Source organism: Scophthalmus maximus, chromosome 13 (assembly GCF_022379125.1).
Source record: "Scophthalmus maximus strain ysfricsl-2021 chromosome 13, ASM2237912v1, whole genome shotgun sequence".
NCBI lineage: Eukaryota > Metazoa > Chordata > Actinopteri > Pleuronectiformes > Scophthalmidae > Scophthalmus > Scophthalmus maximus.
Window position 1 is genome coordinate 3,450,242 of NC_061527.1, and position 21,141 is coordinate 3,471,382.

General features: G+C 42.2%; 3 protein-coding genes across 5 annotated transcripts; 1 reads left to right on the plus strand and 2 right to left on the minus strand.

The window, feature by feature from the left end:
- The first annotated feature begins 1,432 nt into the window (after positions 1-1,432).
- On the plus strand, positions 1,433-3,695 carry LOC118318693 (regulator of G-protein signaling 2). Its single transcript, XM_035648601.2, has 5 exons — positions 1,433-1,570; positions 1,682-1,771; positions 2,160-2,221; positions 2,481-2,647; positions 2,768-3,695. The coding sequence occupies exons 1-5, from the start codon at positions 1,476-1,478 to the stop codon at positions 2,960-2,962; spliced, it is 609 nt and encodes a 202-aa protein (XP_035504494.1). The 5' UTR covers positions 1,433-1,475; the 3' UTR covers positions 2,963-3,695.
- Positions 3,696-7,423: 3,728 nt separating this feature from the next.
- Positions 7,424-14,324, minus strand: uchl5 (ubiquitin carboxyl-terminal hydrolase L5). The gene is made up of 11 exons (XM_035647923.2): positions 14,109-14,324; positions 13,573-13,636; positions 13,361-13,466; positions 12,380-12,505; positions 11,610-11,671; positions 10,675-10,805; positions 10,420-10,483; positions 10,089-10,191; positions 8,611-8,724; positions 8,312-8,410; positions 7,424-7,811 (listed from the first exon to the last, which is right to left on the minus strand). Exons 1-11 carry the CDS (start codon positions 14,182-14,184, stop codon positions 7,767-7,769), a joined length of 990 nt encoding a protein of 329 aa, XP_035503816.1. The 5' UTR covers positions 14,185-14,324; the 3' UTR covers positions 7,424-7,766.
- A 496-nt stretch (positions 14,325-14,820) lies between these two features.
- glrx2 (glutaredoxin 2) lies at positions 14,821-19,132 on the minus strand. Of its 3 annotated transcripts, none has more exons than XM_035647926.2 (4): positions 18,995-19,132; positions 17,717-17,783; positions 16,592-16,768; positions 14,821-15,700 (listed from the first exon to the last, which is right to left on the minus strand). In XM_035647926.2, the coding sequence occupies exons 2-4, from the start codon at positions 17,780-17,782 to the stop codon at positions 15,536-15,538; spliced, it is 408 nt and encodes a 135-aa protein (XP_035503819.1). In that variant the 5' UTR covers position 17,783; positions 18,995-19,132; the 3' UTR covers positions 14,821-15,535. The 3 variants fall into 3 exon arrangements, with proteins under 3 accessions (XP_035503819.1, XP_035503817.1, XP_035503818.1); XM_035647924.2 differs by lacking the exon at positions 18,995-19,132 and adding an exon at positions 18,791-18,988; XM_035647925.2 differs by lacking the exon at positions 18,995-19,132 and adding an exon at positions 18,690-18,757.
- Positions 19,133-21,141: the final 2,009 nt, after the last annotated feature.

Below are 21,141 nucleotides of genomic sequence, written 5' to 3' on the forward strand. Positions count from 1 at the left end.
CTTTTCCATTTTTTTTATATTTTTTATTTCTTCAAAAACATCCATGCTGCCAGAAGCGGGCCCATGTTCATCCATTGTAACGGGGCGGACACCGGCTCCGGGCACGCAATCGCTAGCCGCGCCCACTTACCATATCATTGTTTTAATAATTGAGTATATTACACATACTTGTTATTGTAAGTTTAATAATTACTACTATTACTATAACAAAGCAGGGTGTCAACAACTGAGCGATCACTTGCCTCGCGCTTGCATCCACCCAAAATCGTCATCTGCTTCATTTTTCCGCTCGGCGTCCAGCTGACCGGAAGTGCACGGCGGCGGCCTAAGAAACGTGCACTATGACCGTCGACGCTCTCACGCCAAAGCAGCTGCTGCTGAAGCATTTGGTATTGTTGACTTTGACAACATCATCTTGTGTTCCGTGCAAGCGTCTGTTTTAGGGGGATCAGTTCTCCTTGCAGCACCTCACGGCCGATTTATTCGCCTCATCCGCTAAATCCAATTGCGTAACCCCGTGTCCTACAAATGGTCAGTTTCTCAGCCGAAGTGTTCCTGTCTGACGCTCATGTTAAGTGAAGCAGGTCCTAACTGTTATCTTAGACACGGTTTTTTTTTTCCCCCGTAGATGCACGATAAATCTTTTGACGCACAAAACAAAGCTGGACGAATCACCGAACGGGTTGATTCTATCAGCGCTCCTCGTGAAGCCGATATGAGGGGAATCAACAATTGCAGCGACCTGCCGAGGCGAGAGGACATCGCGCCGTCATCATCTTTGCACCGACCTGTTATAATCTCGACATACCATCATGACAGCGGTTATTGCTTCACCAAGAGCGCCACGCCCAGCGCGAGTCATCCCATCAAATATGCGCAGTTCAGGTAAGTGTTGCAGAGCGACAATGAATCAATTGTGCGTCAGAAATGGAGACCAAGTGTGCGACCGGGAGAGGGAAGCTTTTGCTGGCGAACGTGCGAAACGTGCTGTGCTCTCCTATTTCTTTCAACACACTTTGTTTCCAAATGGTGCAAATGTTGTCCGATTCTCTGTGAATGAGTCTAGATAGAAAACACAGAGCAGCTGCAAGGTAGCAAAATGTTTTCAAGGGGGGAGGGGGGGGGGGGATGTTCTATTACTCCTTGACAAGAGCTTTATTTTAGGAATCGGGGCATTGAGTCGGCCATGTACGTCACGTCTTGACCTTTCGCTTAAGAAATTGGAAGCTCACGGGAGCGTCAGGGAGGGAATGTTTGCGCAGCAGTGGCCTATCGTTGCCTCTGATCCGGGGAGAGTCATACCAGGGAGAAGTCAGAACTGTTTACACAGCGAGAGCCAATCGCGCCGGAGACCTGTCATCCCGGGGCCCCGCCCCCCCCCCGCCCCTGTCACACTACCCAGAGGTTGGCCCAGGGAAAAAAACCTATAAAGTTGCCTGTCAAGTCAAGAGGCAGCAGGGGCAGAGATTTGAACCATGAGAAGGAACTTTGTCAGTTTGTCCCCGCGAAGCATGGCGTTCACCGAGTGTTTGACACCTACCGAGCTGCTCGCAGACGGGAAGGGTTTAAAGTGAGTTCCTCTGGTGTTCGATAATAACAGTCATGACGAGACGTTGCTGATAATTACAATGCCATAAATCACTGAAATGTAAATGTTGTTTTTCTTCTGATGTCTTTGCAGGAGGAAAAACTGGAGGAACAGAATAAGATTTCTCCTGAAGACGAATTCTTCCAAGTCAGTGTTACGTCTCATTCAGAACAGATCCTACAGGTACGGCACTAACTTTTTTCTATTTATTAGGTTATGGCTGTGCTTACGCTCTCACTTTGTGTGCATACATATAACTACATGTTGTAATTGGTGCTTCATGCGGGTTATAGTCAATTTATTTTGAATCGTTTCTAAATGTGGTTGTTTTTGGTGGTTTAAATTAACTATGTGCTATGAATTATTGTTTTACAACTAAATTGAACCAAACTTACCTTTATGATTTTTATACCTGCAATAGATAACCTAGTTCCAATTGTCTTATGATACCATGGACACACAACAATAGCAATTAACTATCCCTAAAAATACCCTTTAACAGCGACACTTCACTAAAACAAACAGTTCCTTCAACCGTCTCTTATACAACCTCTGCTCTCTCCCCCCTCAGGCCGAGTGCTGACGACGTGAACCAGTGGGCGCAATCGCTTGACAAACTACTCGGTCATAAATGTAAGTGTCACTCCGTCGCCGGACCAATCGGTGTATGTACGATTACATAAACGCATCTCAAAGGTCGCACGGATTTCAGCTGTGCGCCAAATTCAACCAGGGTTTATTGGCGTCAATAAAACACTGGCTGCAATGGCCTTGCACTTACTTCACCATACATTGATGATGAGAGAACAGCAAGCGGATGTGTGTACATGGATTATTTGACCGGCCTTGTCTTTAACACATCTCCCCCCCCCCCCCCCCCCCCCCCCTGCAGATGGGAAAGCTGCCTTTTGTATCTTCCTGAAGTCCGAGTTCTGCGAGGAGAACATTGAGTTTTGGACGGCCTGTGAAGATTTCAGGACGCTCACGTCGCACAAAGAGCTGGTGTCCAAGGCCAGCGGCCTTTACGAGGACTTCATTAAAAGCGAAGCTCCGAAGGAGGTAACGGTGAAGCGCATGCCTTATTGTTTGTTTAGTCTCGTCAGGTTCTATAAAGCACCTATTCTTTATTGAGCGTTGATCGTCATAGCCTCACTCTGGACACGTTTCTCTCTTGGCCAGATCAACCTGGATTTCCACACGAAAAACGCCATCGTCCAGAGCCTCCACGACCCCACCGCGACCAGCTTCCTCGCAGCTCAGAGGAAGGTCTACAGTCTGATGGAGAACAACTCCTACCCGAGGTTCATCCAGTCCGACCTCTACAAAGAACTGTGCGCGGTCGCCAGGGGAGAGGGCAAGCACATGAAGCACTAGTCAAACTCCACGGCCCCCACTCCTGAAGTCATCTGTTTACCACTGTGACTGTGTGATCAGACCACTGACGATGTTCATTCCGGGCCACTGGCCTCGGGATAATAGACCCTGAATGCAAATTCCCGAGTATAAACATTAACGGGCGAGTGTGGAAAATGCAAAACCGAAGCCATTTCCAAGTCCATCCTGCTGGGGAGCGTTCAAGGATGGAGATCAGGCCCGATGCTGATATGCCGCTGGAGGCAGTTTGCATCATTTCAACCAGATGGGATTAAGGTTACATTCTCTTCACCGGGCCATTACCTGCACTTTCCCTGATGTGCTATAAGAGCTTTTAAAAAAGCAATTCAAGAAAATGGTGTCGTAGAGCCACTGCATTCACGGAATGAGAAGAGTCTGTCAAACACTTGTTGGAATGTACAGCATGTTCATTTGTGCAAGGTCACATGCGTACACAGGACTTCCTATGTGACCCTGCATTTCATCGCCACGACGCTCACATGGATTTTGGATCAGTTTACACAAAAAAGTGCAATTCAAATGCATATATATAAACATTTCGCAATTTCCACCGCAGACTGTATTTGGCTTAAAATGACTGACAATGTTTGAATCCCGTTTCTGACAATGTTATTTATTGTAAATATTGTGATACTATTTGTCTAACGTGAATTTAAGTTTGGGGCAGCTGGACTGCTCGAGAAATAAACTTTGTTCTTCGGTGCTGAAAATATTCTTGAATCATTTCTTCTTTCCAGTTCGAATGCAAAATGTCTGGACTTTTTTTTGAGAATGGCAGTTCACTTTAGACCTCAATGTGTGTGTGTGTGTGTGTGTGTAACAGAAATAATTCAAGCAGGAAGGTCCATGCATGGGGTTATCACTGCGGGGTAAAAGGAAAGAGAGATTGCTTATGTATAGGGCCCAGAATTTGGTGCTACACCCCTAGGTCCACGTATTAGCTCCTAAAGCTTTCACCTACATCTCACAGTCCTAATTTACCAAAGTATTCCATCAGTTATTATTTACATAAATGTGTATCAATGCTAAGGTGAACAGTTAATTTAGTTGAACCTACTAGTAACTGACATTTTGCTCACTTGGGGACGGTAGTGGGAAAAAAGCTGGAAACACTCAACTGACATATGTCCACTTCTAAATTTGATATGGTTAAAGTGTTCCTCAACAGTTACTTACCTTCACACCTTACATATATGTAGTAATGTTAGCATCCAGTTGGACTTGGAGTGTTTCTTGCCACCTGACAAATGTCTTTTTTTCACTGTGATCACTGGTGTTATCTATCCGTCCATGCCAACTTATCATATGACGGGAGTTATTTTCTGATGAATATAAGCTTATGATTGCTTCAACAGCCATTTTATTTTGAGATATCTTGGAAAATGCTGTTTTTTCTGACCATATTTTGTTGACCTTAAGGTGCAAAAGTTAATCATCTGGAAATACTCGCACATACCTAACTAATAATCCCAAATGTGGTGGAAATCCATCAAGCACACACGGTCAATATCTCGTATATTGCTAAGGCAAAGTGAAGCAATATATATTTTTTAAATATATTTTCTAGACAGAAAGAAGAAAATGTATTTTCCAATTGTTCATTATTGTTTATCTACAATGTCCAAACTGGAAGCAATTTCTGTTAAATGCCTGTTTGGTTTAACAAAACGGTCAGTACACGTTCCAGTTGCACCTTCCGACTTGGAGGTCGGTCATTCCGATATATAATGGAACAATAACCCCGACTTCCGAGCTCCTAGTTATAATGGAATGCAGCAATACCCTACCGTACACTGAAATATTTCCAAAGACAATGCTGCACAACAACATTCTTCATCTTTTTTTAGGAACATTGTATTCCTCTTACTGCAGCCGACGGGGGTCACGTCATCGCAGCTGTGTTTCCATACTGTCACAAAAGACAACACCGCGACTGAGAGCAGAGCGTCGTCCTCGGACTGCTGTGCATCTACAGAGGCCGCTCCCGGCCCGGATCTCACAGTGGACAGTGGCAGTGGCCAGACGCCTGGACCTTAGTTCCTAACAAGCTGACAGCTCCAGCGCTCTCCTCAGACCTGTGGCCTGCTGTCGTGGTTTAATGAGATCATCTTTTATACCAGCAGCTCTCCAGAACCGTACCTTCCACAGGCCTACAGGTTAGAGGAGTAGATCTGGGATCTGAAAATGAATGGTTTAACACCAACACTGGCTTGAAAAGCATGCGTATGTCACTGTATTAATAAAGGATTCTTTTAATTAGTACTGGAATTTTTGGCTCCTGGCTGAAAGGTCAATGACATTGTGTCAGACGGGCATCCATGATCTGCAGGGGATAAAGACTATGCAGACAATGGAGATCCCCTGATTTCTCTTTTACGCTCTTCTCTTTTCTCTTTGTGTTTTATGAGAAATGTCTCGACAACTACAGTTGGACTGCAGTGAAATTTACTGAAAACATTCATGTCCCCTTCAGGATGAAGTTCCATTATCACTCCAAAAATGTCCCCTTGGTCTGACAGCTGCACTTTGTGTTTAGTGACAATAAGCAAATGTTGGCATGCTAACAAGCTATGCTTGGATAGTGAGCATGGTTATCATTAAACCTACATTTAAGTATGTTAGTATTGTTTGTGACCCATGTTGGCATGCTAACAAGCTATACAAAAATAGCAACCATGCTATACCTGCTAAGTATTGTTCGAAATTCCTGAGTTTCATATTGTTGAAACTTGCATGCAGATTTCAGCATTAAGCTTAGTACTGCTGAAATGTTTAGCGTGCTAACAAGCTATACTCATATAGTGACCGCTCCATTTCAGCTTGTTGGTATTGTTTTATTTGACCATGTAAGCATGCTAACAAGTTATTATAAGATAGCGACTGTGCTAATCGTGAACCTGCAACCTTAATGTAGCTTGCCGACTTTAGCATTGAGCTCAGTACTGCTGCGTGTAGGTATAGGCTCACAAAGCTCCTAGCATGGCTGAACACTCGTGGTGTTTCATCACTCTTTTCATTACCTATTTCACAGTCGAACAGAGTCGCCTCTCCCAAGGTTTCATCTTTTCATTCTTTTTTTCTGTAAAAACTAATTATAAAAGCCTGCTAATCGTCACAACAAACATTTGCTAGCCCCAGCTTCCTGACTTTACGGCGCTATCAAAAAGAAAATGATCAAAACTTAATGGGTTTTGGACCGCCGATCAACGAACAATTACACGACTTTTCGTTTCTGACGTCTTTCAATATAAGCAATTAATCAGAAACATAATCGGCAGCGAAAACCAATTATGAGTTGAAGCTCTAATGCGGATGTCATTTTACTCGTCTGGGTTTGGAGCCACACTGCATGTGATAGAAACGCTGTACAAATAAACTTTCCTTGACCTTCGAAAATAGGCCTACGCAGCACACATTCCATTACGCAGCAGCCTTGGGTTATTTTTAGTTCTTAAATTTATTTTGTAGGATCTGCTCCAACATCCATTCTGCGGTATGTTGTTCTGACTTCAGTCAAATATAAAGGAGGCAATGGTGTCAAAAACAAAAGGTGATAATTAGTGTTTAGTGAGGTAGTGAATATAGTTGGCAACGCCCTGCTGAACTGGCACAGTCACCATGAAGACTTGGTCATCCGCGTCGCCTGACTGCAGAAAAGAACAGCACACGTACTGTTCTCTCTCTCTGAACTGGTAGTAAAACCTGTGCGTTTCCATTTGCTGCCATGAAGGATCTTGGCAACAGACGACTGGGACCCGATCCAAGGAGTGCTTAAGGTGTGCATGTACACAAACACCAGAGGCCAAAAATAGACAAGGGCCACGTTCTCCAGTGGTTGGGAGTTGGGCACATACGTCAGACTACGCAGGCCTTTTGGACTCACTGTGTGTTCCAGCGTGTCCCCATGAGTCAGCCAAGTATGGCGTTGCTACGTACTACAAGCCAGAAGTTGACTTGCAGGACAAATCACTTCAGACTCCCGTGTTCAAAACATCAACACGCTGCTGGGGGAGGCTCGCCAAGACCCACACAAGTCAATAGATTTGTATCCGTCCTTCCTTAATGATGCACTTATAAGGACTTGGCAGTTTGTCAGTGTGCCTCCATTAGGCCAGATGGTCTAACGGAGATCTTAATGTGAGATTGTTGAATAGATTTTAAAAGATTTTGGTATTTATCAAACAACATTGTTTTTGCCTCACTCATCAATTTATGGTGCAGAAACAAAAAAATTGTACTACTATATACTGTATACTCAATTCTCATCATTCCTCTATTACACCAGTAGATGGGGGCAAAGCTCTACAAATAAGTCTGACAACAGCGTGGATTTACCTGAGAAAACTGCATTTACAGGAAGAAAAAAAGAAATATCGAGACAAAAACCATAACGAAGTGATATGCTGTTCTGGAAATTTGTCAATTGAACCAAACCTGTCGTAAACATCTAAACATTTTATTATGAAAATAAGACAAGAACGTAATTTCAGCACATTTTTTTCCTTCTATCATGCAATAGAGCGGATGGACACACGACGTGGAAAGAGTATTTGTTTTGTCGACAGTCTCTCTGCTACACCTGCAGTACAGTTCTTCATGTCTGTAAGGTTTCACAGGACGCCACAGTGAGGAAGCGCTGCAGAAACCGTCCGTGGTCGTTAACACGAGTATGACAAATGACGTACAGTATCTGTAATGTGGCTCACTGATGGAAGAGGGACTGTGTGTGTGTGTGTGTGAGATCGGAGGCTTCTCTGTTGAAGTGCGTCGTCGAATCCGTTGTTCACTTGGCCTCCTGAGCTTTTTTGGCGCTTTGTTTCTCCTTCGCCTGGTGAGACGAACAGAGACGTTTGAATCAGTGTCCCCCCATTTACGCAGGAATCAAATAGTTACACTACTTATATTAAAATGCAATTTATTGTTCACCCAAAACAGTGAAAAAAAAGAAGTCATATTTTATGAACTAGGCATGGCATGCCATCCTTGTGAGACATTATGTCTGCCCTCTTGTGGACAGAATAAACACTGCAGCTCTGGTTTTCTAAACAGCTTTACAGTAATCAGTTTAAATGTTGTTTATAAATATTTTTTTCTTTCCTAAACCTTTTTCATTATTTGTCTTTGAAGGTTCTTAAAAATACACGGTGGTGAACACACGATATTTAAAAGGATGTGCATGTTTTTAGGAAATGAGAAAATAACAATCCTTGTATTGCTTCAAAAGGTCAAGGTACCTCCTTTTAGTCTTCCCAGTCACTCATGCACTGCAAGTTAAGTGTTTGCAGAAAGCTTCAGTAGTAGTAGTACAAAAAAAACAAACATACATACCTTCTCCACCAAGGGTATTAGCTGCTGGTACTCTGCCAGCGTCTTCAGAAGCTCCATGATGAAAGGAAGGTAGTTGTGCTTTCGTCGAATGTTTTCAACCTGCAAAGACGCACACAAGTAGAGAAATTAAGAAAAAACTAATGTGGTCGCAGGGAGGAAATGTAGAAAACCTACATTAATAGTTAGTTAACCGAAGTTAACACAGAATCCACATTAACAATGTGTTCATGGGGACATTTTCCTCTACTTCTACGACGAAGCAAGTGACAGGAAATGTGAAATGCCGAGGAGAAGCCCACCTTATATCTTTTAAGTTTCTGATTCTCCTCTTCGATAAGGAGCTGGTACTTGGCAATCTCTGACTGGATGGAGCTGAGGAACGTGCTGCTCTGATCTGTGTCCATCGGTTCGTCCTGGGCACAGAAGGGGAAAAAAAGGTTTTCTATATATAGAGGACGGAACCCAACTAGTGGAGATTGGGAGGGAAAGAAAACATAAGGATCAGAACTCTGAGGGGACAGTCGGATAATGAAAAAATACTCATGTTGATTAAACTCAAACAAGTCAGGTAGTTTTGAGTTCATCACATATTTCTTTAAACACCTTTGTTTTTGCTGACCCCCAGTGGTGGAAGTTTTCAATCTTGCTGCAGTAATGTAAATGTGTTTTTAGGGTGTGATTAGCTTATCTGGGATAAAAAAAACTTTAAGTTGCGGTTGGCACAGCATTTTCTAACAACACCCAGTAATAATGCGGGTGTGGCTCTGGGTGCAACAGACTACAACCCCAGCAATATCAGTGTGTAGCACATGGGTGTGTTTAAGATGCACAACTTCATGTATTTAGGAAGATTTGTGGAATGCAGAAATAATGTTCTTGTTCTCATTAGAAATCCACCCAATTCATGTATTGGGTGTCCTTGATTTGGATGGATGGGTAGAGTTAGTACAGTGTATCTCAGGGGAGCTTTCACACCTTCCTTGTTTGTTCTGGACCATAGGACGTAGAATAGGTGTGAAAGGTTCCTCGGGCCACCGTCTGGTCCAAATTGACCAAATGTTGTCCCACTAAGAGAACTGGTCATGTCTGGATCAAACTGAACCACGGTTAAGGTTTGTTTCCAGTGTGAAAGCACTTCGCCTTCAATAAGTCTTCAATTATGTTTGAACGACGAGGACGTTGATTTGGCACAGTCAAAGTAATGTTGATTACTGCACATGAAGTTGGTGATGCAGCACATGGAGTTAGTGATGCAAGTAGTAAATTCAAAATTTACTACATACATTTTTTGTAGTTTACTTAAATTGACAATACGCTTAAGTCAGATGCACGCACGTCTACAAACCAATGAATGTCAAGTGTAGGTAGACGCAGCCCACGAAAGGTGATGACGACAGGACGTACATGTGTCATACAAATTTCTTGTAAATTGAAATGTGAAACCAAAAGCTAATTGGATCAAATGTAAAATGAAACAAAGACATGGTCTAAACGCCTTCAGTCACCATCAGGAACAATCTCAGGGCTTAAATGCAATAATACAACAGGTTTTATCAAAACTACAGTAACTGTATCTAACACATCCTGTGTGTTGAACAAATAGGATGTGACTAACATGACAGATGAGTGGATGGAGCCCCAGACACACCATAGGTCCCATCTCTAAACTTTCTGAAAGCTGACGACTGAAGCATTTTAAGATGTGGACTACCCGGTGGGGAAAGCAAAAATAATAAAAGATTCTCTGTCATCCGGCCTTCACTGTGCTGCCACTCACCTCCGTGAGCTGAGTCTGGAGCTCTGTGATCTTCCGCTCGTATATCATCTTTCTGTCCGACACAATGGCCATTAGGTTGAATCGGATCTCTCCTTCGCTGTACCTGTGGAGGAAAGAAAGAAGTTCAGCGAGAGGAGAATGATATGCCAAGAAAATAAAAGTAGTACTTAGCTGGAAGAAAAACAAATCAATATTTACACACAGATTATGAACCTTGAATTTCAAAACCTGAAGCTACAAATCATAAAGAATTGATGAGAAATGTCTCTGTGAGTGCACAGTAGTAACTGTGCCGACTTGGTTTATCTAACAAGTGTATAAAGATATTTACTTCTGTATTCTTTTCTCAATCACTGGGCGAACGGCGCTGATCCAGTCGTCCTGGTTGCAGGTACCTGATGGAATACAGGCAGGAATAAATGAGACTGCAGGCCTCTGTGTGTACAGTAACTGCAGGCACACTCATGTACATCATCATAGAAACAGGCCGTTCCAGGGGAAACACAAACTAGTCTGTTTTGGAGCTAAAATCTTTTAAGCAAATAAAAGAACACATAATATATTTATATTTATTTTTCCTGCTCACCCAGGTCAATCGGTCCCTCTCGAAGTCCATCCAGCTCGTAGAGTCGGCCGTTCACAGGAACGTAGCTCACAAAGTGAAAGGCGTCCTCGTCCTTCGCCGACGACTTTGCGTCAAATTCAAACATTTGCTGTCTGCAAACATAAAACATTCAACAGGTAGTGAAGTGGGAACCATTTCTAATCCTATCATGACAAATGTAAGTTAAAAAAAAAACTAATAGGGGAATTTATTGAATGTTATTTATCCTCAATTCAAAATATAATCACTGGGTCTGTTGCATCATGTGATGAAAACATTGTTATTTGCTATTCAGGAATGACAATAATAGAGCCCGGCCGAGATCGGTATCGGGAGTACAAGATTTCCGATATCGATACATCGTCCAATATATGTATATATTTTAATCTGTAGATGATTCCTGAGATATTGTTATCAAACCTTTATGACAAGAAATGTAATTGAGGCTTGATATTTTAGTTTAACCAAATACTTTACCATAAATAACTATGAATAAAAATGAACCACGAATACAACCAAATATATAGAACTTGAATTGAGGATATGAACATAATTTATTTTACGTAAAATGTAAACAAAACTGCACATATTTCTCCCGCATTGTTTTTTCTGTAAAAATGAAAGATTTCATTATTTCATATCGGTAAACATAAGCGTTGAAAGTCTAATATCGGCCGGTATTATCGGCAAACCGATACATCAGCCGGGCTCCAGAAAATAAGCACCAACAACTTAAGGGAGTGACCAATAAATGAACCTGCCTCATACGTGCACGTTTTTCACAAAGACGCGTCTGGTGATTCAGCGGCAAAGGGGCCGATCTCGTTTTTTCTCAAAGTGAGAACGAGGAGCTAAAAATACCGGGGGCCGGTTGAACGGAGCCTCTCCAGCTGGATATGATATGTGAGGGAGCTTACCTGGCAAAGCCGTTGTGAACTTGTCGGATCACTTCGGAGTTGCTAAGAGCCAAACCTTTCATCTGAGGAGAGCGAGAGATCCATGATTATAAAGCTGACTGTACAACCCCCTGGCTAAGACAGATGTTGTGGGGTAAAAAAAAAGAAGTCCCATATCAAACAAATTCTACATTTCTTTTCCCCAAAAAAGTAGAGCATCCAACTCTGTATTTTAATTGCAGTAAAATAAATCCTACTAATTAAAATGACGTACTTGTTGCTGCTATAAAAATACAGATTTTAAGATGCAATAATCCCGAAGCCTTTGATCGTTTTCCCTCGTGAAATAAAAAAACACAAAGTTGTGATTTTTAAGTAGAAGCTGATGTGAGTTTTTTGCCAAACCAAAGGAGGAGTTGAGCATCATAAATCCACCACAGCCTGGTTCTCCTGAATATTAGTCATCACAGATTTAAAAGAGGATAAAACTGTCTGTGTTAGAGACGGAAGGGGAAACTGTTGGTGAGTTTTTTTATGAGTTACTCCTCCAAGGGGGAAGTACTGGTCAAATGTTATTTTTAGAAAAAGTAATGGATATATCATCACTTATTATTTGCATTTTAATGTTGCTTTGACTGGTAAGATAACACGAAACACAGACAAGCAGAACATTTTTAAATCACCAGTTTCAAAAAACAGAACGCACAATAAACTACATCCACAGATTTCTTTTGGGGGGGTGGGGGGGTGGGGGCTGGGTCGGATTCAAGACAAAAATACCGTGAACGTACAGCGGCATCGAAACTCTGGGAGAATTCTCTGAACTCGGTCAGTGTGTCTCCGAGCAACATGTCAGTGTGGGTACAGTTGAGCAGTACACTGACGATCGCCTGGGTGGCACAGGCGTTGTTGATGACCTGGAAATACACACACAAAAAAAAATACATGACTGGATGGACAGAACAAAATCCCCTTATTGATGCTATATGTGAATTAAAACACAACCTGCATTGGTTGTGTTTCATGAGTGGGTTGAAATTTCCTAAGCCAAATTTTCTGCGACGAACAACGGTTAAAACTGAAAATTGTCAGTTAATATTCATGTAGAAATAGAGATATTCCTCTATTGTGTAAGAAAAAACAATCATCTTATCAGAATGAAAAACAGCATCCTAACATTGTTTTTTGGGTTATGTGCATAAGTTCACAGGCCCAGTCAATTAAGAAGCACAGACATTCTATATCCAACTTATTATTCCATTTGATCGGACAAATCTACATTTTTTATGTACATGTTTATTTCTCCTTTGATCTGACCAGTGTGCTCCTGTCTGATGAAAAACATAGTTTGCACAATATTTTATTTTATCATGAAAAATACTCCGATAAGTATTTTGTTTTCAATTTCAAGCAATAAACGTCACAACATTCCCTGACTCAAGCTGTTCATGGGGAAGATGCGCTTCTTTGTATTTGTCTCACTCAGAAGAAAACTGGATTGTAATAAGTCGCGGACTGCTGGTTGAGGGAAAAAAAGTTGTGATGGATATTTTTCACCGTTTTTCTAGGGATTTTAGACTGTGCTATTATCAAAAATTGGACTAAACTTTTGGCAGTAAGATGTAAAGAGGTGGACGGATGTTGCCAGTTGTCTTGGCGATGGACTTGTTTGAGGTCACTTCCACTACAGCTGCACAATGATGACATTCTGCTGTTATTAAAAAAGGGCCCCGTGTGGAGAGGCTTCTCAAACAACGACGCTCCGAACGTGCCTGTTTTGCAAAGAAGATGTGGTCAAGTCTCGAGTCCTGGACGATGGAGCCCGCCGGCTCTTCACCCGGCTGCCACTTGAACAGGAAAATCAAGCCGTGGACCGGTCTGGAAGCAGAACAGATGGATTAAAAAAAACATAAAAAGACACCTTTCGTCAGTGTTGGGGATGGGGGGCATGCAAGACAGTGAGGCTCCCGAGGTTTGCACGTACTTCAAGTTGTCAAAGTTCTCTGGCTCCATGCTCCAGATCTCCTCTACCTGGGCTCCTTTGCAGCCTGGTGACAATGACAAGGGAGGCGTCGAGCACATTCATTCACACGTTATGGAACAACTGGTGCAGTGGGGGCTTCCCGTCTGTTTGCAAACGTTAAACATACGTCAGCTGCTCCTCTCGGTGTTAGTTTGACGAGTCACCGCACACACGCGAGCAACGGGTCGTTTTCACGCGCCGTTGTTGTCAACGCTGAGTAATGCTAGCCAGTTAGCTCGCCTTTATTAAGTTAGCGAATGCTACCCAATTAATGCATGCAAACCTTAAGGAAAACACACACGCTCTCAGCTGATGTCCTTGCATGCAGAGTAGATATGTCTTTTCTTCTGTTATGCAAAGAAACAATGGTAGCTAATGTTGCAGGTTGTGGTTAGCCGCGGAGCAGCTAGCTTACTCGGCGCTGTTAGCGTAGCGTAGCCGCGCTGCATTGAATGAGCGAGCTAACGCCGAAGCTAAAGCTCCGACGAGTCACTCACCAAAACCCTTGATCAGCTCCGTGAACACGCCGGGGTCGCTCTCCATCAGGCACCACTCTCCTGCGCTGCCGGCCATTCTTCACGATACGGTGCGTTAAAAACAACTGCGGTGTGAACATCGACGGGACGCTAGTAGCCTAGCCTAGCCCAGCTTAGCTTAGCTTAGCTTAGCGGTGCGTACGCCCGTTATAGTGCTCGAGCTAATTTAACTGAAGGGGGAGGGGGGGACGGGAGTGACGTCACCACGGTGACGCACTCTGCGACGAGGGCAACCTGGGTGCGCACGTTTCGCGTTACAGCGTACACCGTGTTGTGCGACTAATAAGTTATTTAAAAAAATAAACAGTAGTGCCAAATGTATTTTGGAAAAAAGTTTTATCTATATATATATATAGTTTGTCAGTGTTTTAAAAAAAAATCATTCAAATAAACAAAGTATCGAAGAGTGCGTCATTTAGTCACCGCGTTTGTGTGCAGTAGTTCAGAAGACAGCTTAGTCATGGTAGATTATAAATTGCTATGTTGACAAATAAACATTTTTTATAGATTTATATTTATATATAAATACACGTAGTTATCTTTATGTAAAGATAATGTGCACCATTACTAAGCACGCTCTCCCCAAGTATAATACCCGCTCTCCCATGCAGACGGTGGTAGTAAAATGAAGCACTTAGGTATAGACGCAAAAAGAGAAAAAGAAGTGGACAAGTGGATATTGATTCATATTTATTGATTATCATAATACATTCAGCATATTTTATAAAACTTTTTAAAAAATTGGTTTTGACTTATTACATTTCCCCCATAAATCTAAATATTCATAACACGGAGCAGCAATATGATTCCTCACACACATTCATTTAGCAAAAACAACCACCTGTGTAACATTAAATAACATCAACAAACTATTGCCAAAATCTCACACACTTACATGGAAAATGCTTTGACAAGTCTGTAAAAAAAATACAAAATGGCCGTTTTTGACACACCCAATGCAAATAAAAATTTCCCAATAAGATATAATGTTCAAATACTTACAATAAAATGTACTTATCATAAAGTAGTTCTTTCAATGCTACAAAACATGCAAAAAAAAATCCATGAGTCAATACTTCAGCATGTTCACCGTTTGATGAGGCTCGGAGCGATCGTGCTTGTGGAAAAAGTGTAATAATGTTCAGTAAGGGAAACAGTTCAGAAGAGATTTCAAGTAGTTCCACTTTTCAGAGGTTTTCGTTTAAAAGATGCCAGCTTTAATATCAGTACTGTACATCCCTGGATGAGAACGTATGTATGTTTTAAACATCGAGTATTCAATGCACTTTGTAAATAACGGGCATGCTCAGGCAATGTACAGCTTGTTGCAGGAGATCGAGAAAACATTGAATAAATACAGGATTGAAAAGAACGACAAGAACGGTTAGTCATTTGGCCGACTCGAACTGTCCGCTGCCCGAGCCGTCGGAGCCGGACGCGGCGCAGCAGGGGGCGCACTGCTCGATCAGGGGCACCAGCTTCCCCTGCTGGTGGAGTTGTTTGGTGTCGGAGCCGCCGCCGATGCAGTTTCCATTGATGAAGACTCTCGGGACCTGAACACACAAACACGCACGCACGCACGGACGCACGGAATTATTAAAATAATTTTTACCTTCGGCAGGGAAGTTACATTTTTTCATCAGTGTTTGTTAGATATTTAGCAGAATTACGCAAAAACTGCAGACCCCATTTCCATGAAATTTTGTGGAGGGGTGGGGCATGACCCACGGGCAGATCCAGGATTTTTTTGTCACTTTCTTTAACATGGTGAGATGGGACTTTAGCCTCGACGTGGTGGGTTCTCTCCCAGTGCCCTTCTAGTTATTTTACTTGTCATCTGACTTAAAAACAGAGTTGCAATACATATACATTTGAAATCAAGTTGAATTGTAAAAAGTTAAACTAATAAAACCCTCTAATAACTTTCACAGCTGGAATAAAATCAGGATAAACACAGTGATATCACATAAAAAAAGAAATAGGTCTCTGTGGATGCAGAACATTAGAAATAAATTTACTTTCAAACCGTGTTAAGGTTCCTCAGTCTGTTTTATGCTCTGTTCATGTACAGTTGACCTTTTAACCGAATATGTACTTTTTAGGAACTACATTATTTAATCAAATTTGTGATATACTTAAAAAAAATATTATTACTATCAATCTTCCCACATTAAACATTAGAGTCTGGACTTAGTTTCCTGTTCATCATGATTCACATGCAGCTATTCTGAGTCGAGATAAAGACCCGACTCTTGGCTGCAGCTCCAACAAAAACCACTGGACGACGAGTCCACCTAAATTGAACCCTTAAATGCAGAGCTGCCAGAACAAGCATCAGAAAAGGTTCTCTGTTTTTGATTCCTTTTTTCTAATCAGATGTTGAAATAACAGACTGTGAAGTTTACTTGAAGTTCCAACCCCAGAATATGACGTGAGACTCTTACCGTTCGGGCACCGGTCATCTGAGCCAAGGCCTCCTGCAGTCTCCTCCCATCGTTGTGCTCATCCAGTTCAACCACTTTGTAGTTGGCACCGATTTCGTTGAACACATTCTTGGCCATTTTGCAATAAGGGCAGGTGGTCTTGGAGAAGATCACCACGCAGTTCTGTGTCACAACCTCCTGAAAATCGAGTGGGAGGATAAGGTTTTAGGTAAAGATGAACAGGACTCAGAAATAAGACGAGAACTGGCAGAGCAAAAGAAACAGTCGACTGAATTTTTTATGTAATGTAATGTTTCCTTGGTTAAACGAGGTTAAAAACGACAGCAGAGGATACACAAGATAAGATGAGAGACGAGATAAGACTTTATTAATCCCACGCCGGGGAAATGTGCTTGTTACTGCAGCAGCAAGAGTAAAGGCATCAGGAAAATATTGCTAAATTAACAATAAAAATAGAAGAAAAAACTATTTTTTTTACAGAGAACAAGTATTGCCCTTGTGAAAGAAGGCTCAAATGTGGGTGATTGGATTTGAAGTAAAAAAAAAAAAGGATATTATATATATATTGCAGAGGATGATACATTTCCGAGCTTGGGATCAATCAGCTCGAAGTGTATATCTATCTTAAAAAATTCACAATTGTTGTGTAATATAGATAGATATACCTGTATAAAGGACAAAGGATGTTAAAACGTAATTCATCCAACCTCTATACAGTGATACAACTTTCTACATTTTCCGGACACCACCGTCACTCGTTCATATAGGAAATGTGGACTTTCTGAAATCATCAGTAAACGAATCGGCATCATTTTGTGCCACGTTCAGTGGACTGCAGGCCCTTTGTTTGTCACAGATTTTAGTTTTTCGCGTGCACATCACAGAGGACGAGACGAAAAGCATCAGAACAGGAGGTAACACACCGGAACAAGACATGTCAAGCAATTATACAACCGAATAAGAAGCCAACGAGCGGCAACGTACGGAAAATGAAAGTGTGGAGACGAGTCTGCTGGAGCAACTGAAACGTCACTTTATCGTTTTTCAAGGCCTAAGTAATCACTTCAAACTGGCTTGTAAAAGGACTTCTTGGCAGGTGACAAATCTGCACGCGCGGTTCCTCACCTGGACATACTGAACACAAGCTGCGCTGGACTGACCCGCGCTGGTGGACGATGTGAAGTTCCCCATTCTGAAGGAGACAAATCACAACGTTGGAGCACACAGGGAATAAAGGCCTTCGATCATCCCGCGACAGTACGCTACGTAGGAATCGCCCGCAGTCAGCAAACACCGAAAAAACCAGCATGACAACGGGCAGGTGACCTTTGAAACGAGAAGACGCCAATGGAAGAGACGAGCTGAAGGCTCATGATCAGCAGAACATCTAACTGGAGGGAAAGCGCTGGTCTGAGAATACTCGTGTCCATCGCTGGGTATTTAATGAACTAAATGCCACTGCTTAGAAAAACGCGTTGTTTGACCCCTTATAACGTGTCGACGACGGGCGGTGAGACTCATCCGCTGGTGGCTGTAATCCAGGATTAGGAGTGAACGACACGCCCCTCTCTGCGGTCGCTTGACACCAGACCTCGTTGGCAAAACGGACAAAATCGAGGCGCGAGAACGTGTAGCGCGTCGCAGAACACAGCCGTATACATTCACAGGAGCCCCGGGATCTTACTGTGAATTCGGCGCGCATTTGACACATCTCCCGGAACGCGTTTCAATTGAAACGTTGGCATTTCTAATTGGTCCACAGCCGCGCGGCGCCTCGACATTAGCTTGAGGGCGACCCGGTGTAGCGTTAGCTTAGCGCCGTCGGCAACAGGCACTCCAAAGATAAAGGGGCTGACTTTATTATGAAATATTACAAAAGTAATGGATCACACGCAGGCCGAATTTACCAGAGGAGCCTCACGACTCGTAAAGTTTAAGGTTGATCTGTGTTCCTCAGTGAAAAAGTCACTTTAAAACAGATTGAACCTTAAATTGTGCGATAATGTTAGAAGAAGAAAAAAAAACCGGTGGCGGTGACATGCACAAGTTATATATAGAGTCGGAAATAGAGTCAGGACACGTTGTGTTATTAACTGACGTCAACAGCACGTTCTCTTCCGCAGCTGCCCGCGGTTGATTTATAAAAAACATGCCAGCTAGCGAGCTAGCCGTTCTGCACTCAAGCTAGCGGGGAATGACCTTCGGCAGCCGGTCCACGCGAGCCGAGGGAGACTTCCTGCTCGAGAGAACATGGAGACGAACGAACACAAGGCCAGGAGAGAGTCGAGCCGCTGGCCCGAGTGGAACATGCGGTTAGTGGACGGGGCGGCCGCGCAGTCACTCGCTACACCGACCGGCACCGGTGCTCGGGGGCTGGAGCCTGACGCCTGAAGTGCAGCCTACCTTACGTGACCACCGGAAGTACTTTCTGACGCACGCACGTCACCTCACGTCAGCGCCACGTGACCCTTCAAGCGTGCCGGGCGCGCGACGGCAAATGTAAACAAAACAAAAAACAAGCCATGACATGTTTCTTTCTTGATTTTTTCCCCCCCGCCTTTATGCTATAATATAAATCATTATTTCTTGATTTTTTGTAAAATTCCACATGCAATCTGTCGAGGAATTTCCGTCTCATCTGAGCAGCTGGAGTCTCTCTCGAGGGGTCGTAGTCGCGGGGAGATGACGACATTGCTCAAAGCGTGTCCTCTCGCCGGTGTGGTGCCAAAAAGTGATCGTCCGCCAGAAAGTGATTTTATGTGGCTCAAACTCTCATCACGGGCACATATACACAACTTGATGTCCATAGTAATATCGAAGATATGTCTTTGTGAAACTTTAACGTTTCCTGTGAGCGAATATTCACAATTGCGGCCGTTGTGTTGCTCACAGGAAATACGATCCTATTGTTTTTAAGGTTTGTATGCGTTTGTATGTCTAATATTACTACACTGTAATTAACATGATGATATATGGCAATGAGTTATGTATAAAATAAAAAAATGATTGCAATTATAACTGCATTACGTATCTTATTTTCTGTTTTGTTTTTTTTGTTTTTTTTGTTTTGTACTATTGCACCGTGGGTTTTCAATTCCTCTGTATGTCTGGAACAATACTGCAGGAATTGACAATTAAGATGACTTGACTTGATTATTTTACCTGCTCTGTCTTAGATTATAACCCATGGTGTTTTTTACCTGTTGAAATACCTTTAAATGGTCCATACAACCCATAAAACACAGAGTATAATCTGCCAAAAAGAACAGAAATCACTTTCTGGCAGACAATCACTTTTTGGCACCACACCGGGCACGTGACAGCAGTCGTAAACAACAACAAAAAAAGTTACAAGTTTCTTTCTTGATTTTCCCCCGCCTTTATGCTATAATATAAGTCATTATTTCTTTGTGGGTAAAATTCCATATGCACTCCAGCATATTTACAAAAAATAAAATCAACTTCACTTTCGTCTCCACGTCCTTCTTAACCGGACACAATGACATACTGCAACAAACTCTTCAGCTCTAATCTATTTAAAATTTATACAAATTTTGTATCTACATAATTTTTTTATATATATATTTCTTCATTACATATTCATAACATATTTAGATTGTAGTGATGGGTGTAAATTGACATTCCCCATCTCATCAACTCAAATCAAATATTTTTAATTTCAAGGTCTGATTTTGTCAGCAACTCTACATTTTGGTTAAGTAAACATATGCATATACTGTATATAACACCCCAATTCTTTTAGATCTGTATGTGTTTTGTGACGATACATGGAAGGAAACAAATACTTCAGTTCCCATGAATCTTTTATGATGCTTCTGTGGCTAAGAATCATTGTTGAATTGAAAATAACAAGACAATTCTTGACGTTTTTTTTTAATGAAATGACCAAGTGAAACATGTACATAATCTGTGAGTTACCTAATGCAGAATTCTAGTCAATTATTTTCTTTCTTTTTTCTATTCTGGCTCTTTCTGGGATTTTTTTTACTCCTTTCTGTGTTTGGGTGGTCCTCGGAAAAGGCTGCGCCAAAACACATTTGCTTTTGCATTCAGGAATAATTATTTGTACCAGATTCTGACAGACTTAGTGATATAAAAGCATTGACAGATGAGATTCCAATGTCAGAGCCACATTGAGCTAAATGTGTTGACGTGAGTATGTTGAGGTCAAAGACACCGACGGAACTCCAGCAGCGAGAAGAGATAACGATCTTCAGCCATCCCGCGCTCGTCTGTGCGACACCGACATCGGTGCTTTATCCTCTAAGAATTCTGTCTCTCCTCCATCTTCAAATGCAGGCGGAAACGCGTTCGTTCAGAATTAACCGTTTCACCGTTCGCCACGTTAGCCCCAGGAATAGGCTCACCAGCTCAGGAAATCAATCACAAATCTAAAAATATCCGATGAGGCAGAACAGTAGTGTGCCTCGCTTGAAATACCTTTTTTTTTTTTCCATTTCTTCTTCTTCTCAAAGTCAAGGCAGAAATCCATCATTATCAGAATGGATTCACACCATCAAAAAGATCTA

What these genes read in the sequence shown, in the direction of transcription:
- uchl5 (XM_035647923.2), bottom strand. Translation starts at nt 14,184, where the DNA reads ATGGCCGGCAGCGCAGGAGAGTGGTGCCTGATGGAGAGCGACCCCGGC. An exon ending in TCCAGACTCAGCTCACGGAG is followed by an intron (nt 8,725 to 10,088) that starts GTGAGTGGCAGC and finishes TTCTGTGCCCAG; the next exon opens with GACGAACCGATGGACACAGA. An exon ending in TAATACCCTTGGTGGAGAAG is followed by an intron (nt 7,812 to 8,311) that starts GTATGTATGTTT and finishes TCGTCTCACCAG; the next exon opens with GCGAAGGAGAAACAAAGCGC.
- LOC118318693 (XM_035648601.2), top strand. Translation starts at nt 1,476, where the DNA reads ATGAGAAGGAACTTTGTCAGTTTGTCCCCGCGAAGCATGGCGTTCACC. An exon ending in ATTCAGAACAGATCCTACAG is followed by an intron (nt 1,772 to 2,159) that starts GTACGGCACTAA and finishes CTCCCCCCTCAG; the next exon opens with GCCGAGTGCTGACGACGTGA. An exon ending in AAAGCGAAGCTCCGAAGGAG is followed by an intron (nt 2,648 to 2,767) that starts GTAACGGTGAAG and finishes TCTCTTGGCCAG; the next exon opens with ATCAACCTGGATTTCCACAC.
- glrx2 (XM_035647924.2), bottom strand. Translation starts at nt 18,900, where the DNA reads ATGTTCCACTCGGGCCAGCGGCTCGACTCTCTCCTGGCCTTGTGTTCG. An exon ending in GCGTGGACCGGCTGCCGAAG is followed by an intron (nt 17,784 to 18,790) that starts GTCATTCCCCGC and finishes TGTCTCCTTCAG; the next exon opens with AATGGGGAACTTCACATCGT. An exon ending in AGATGACCGGTGCCCGAACG is followed by an intron (nt 15,701 to 16,591) that starts GTAAGAGTCTCA and finishes TTGTGTGTTCAG; the next exon opens with GTCCCGAGAGTCTTCATCAA.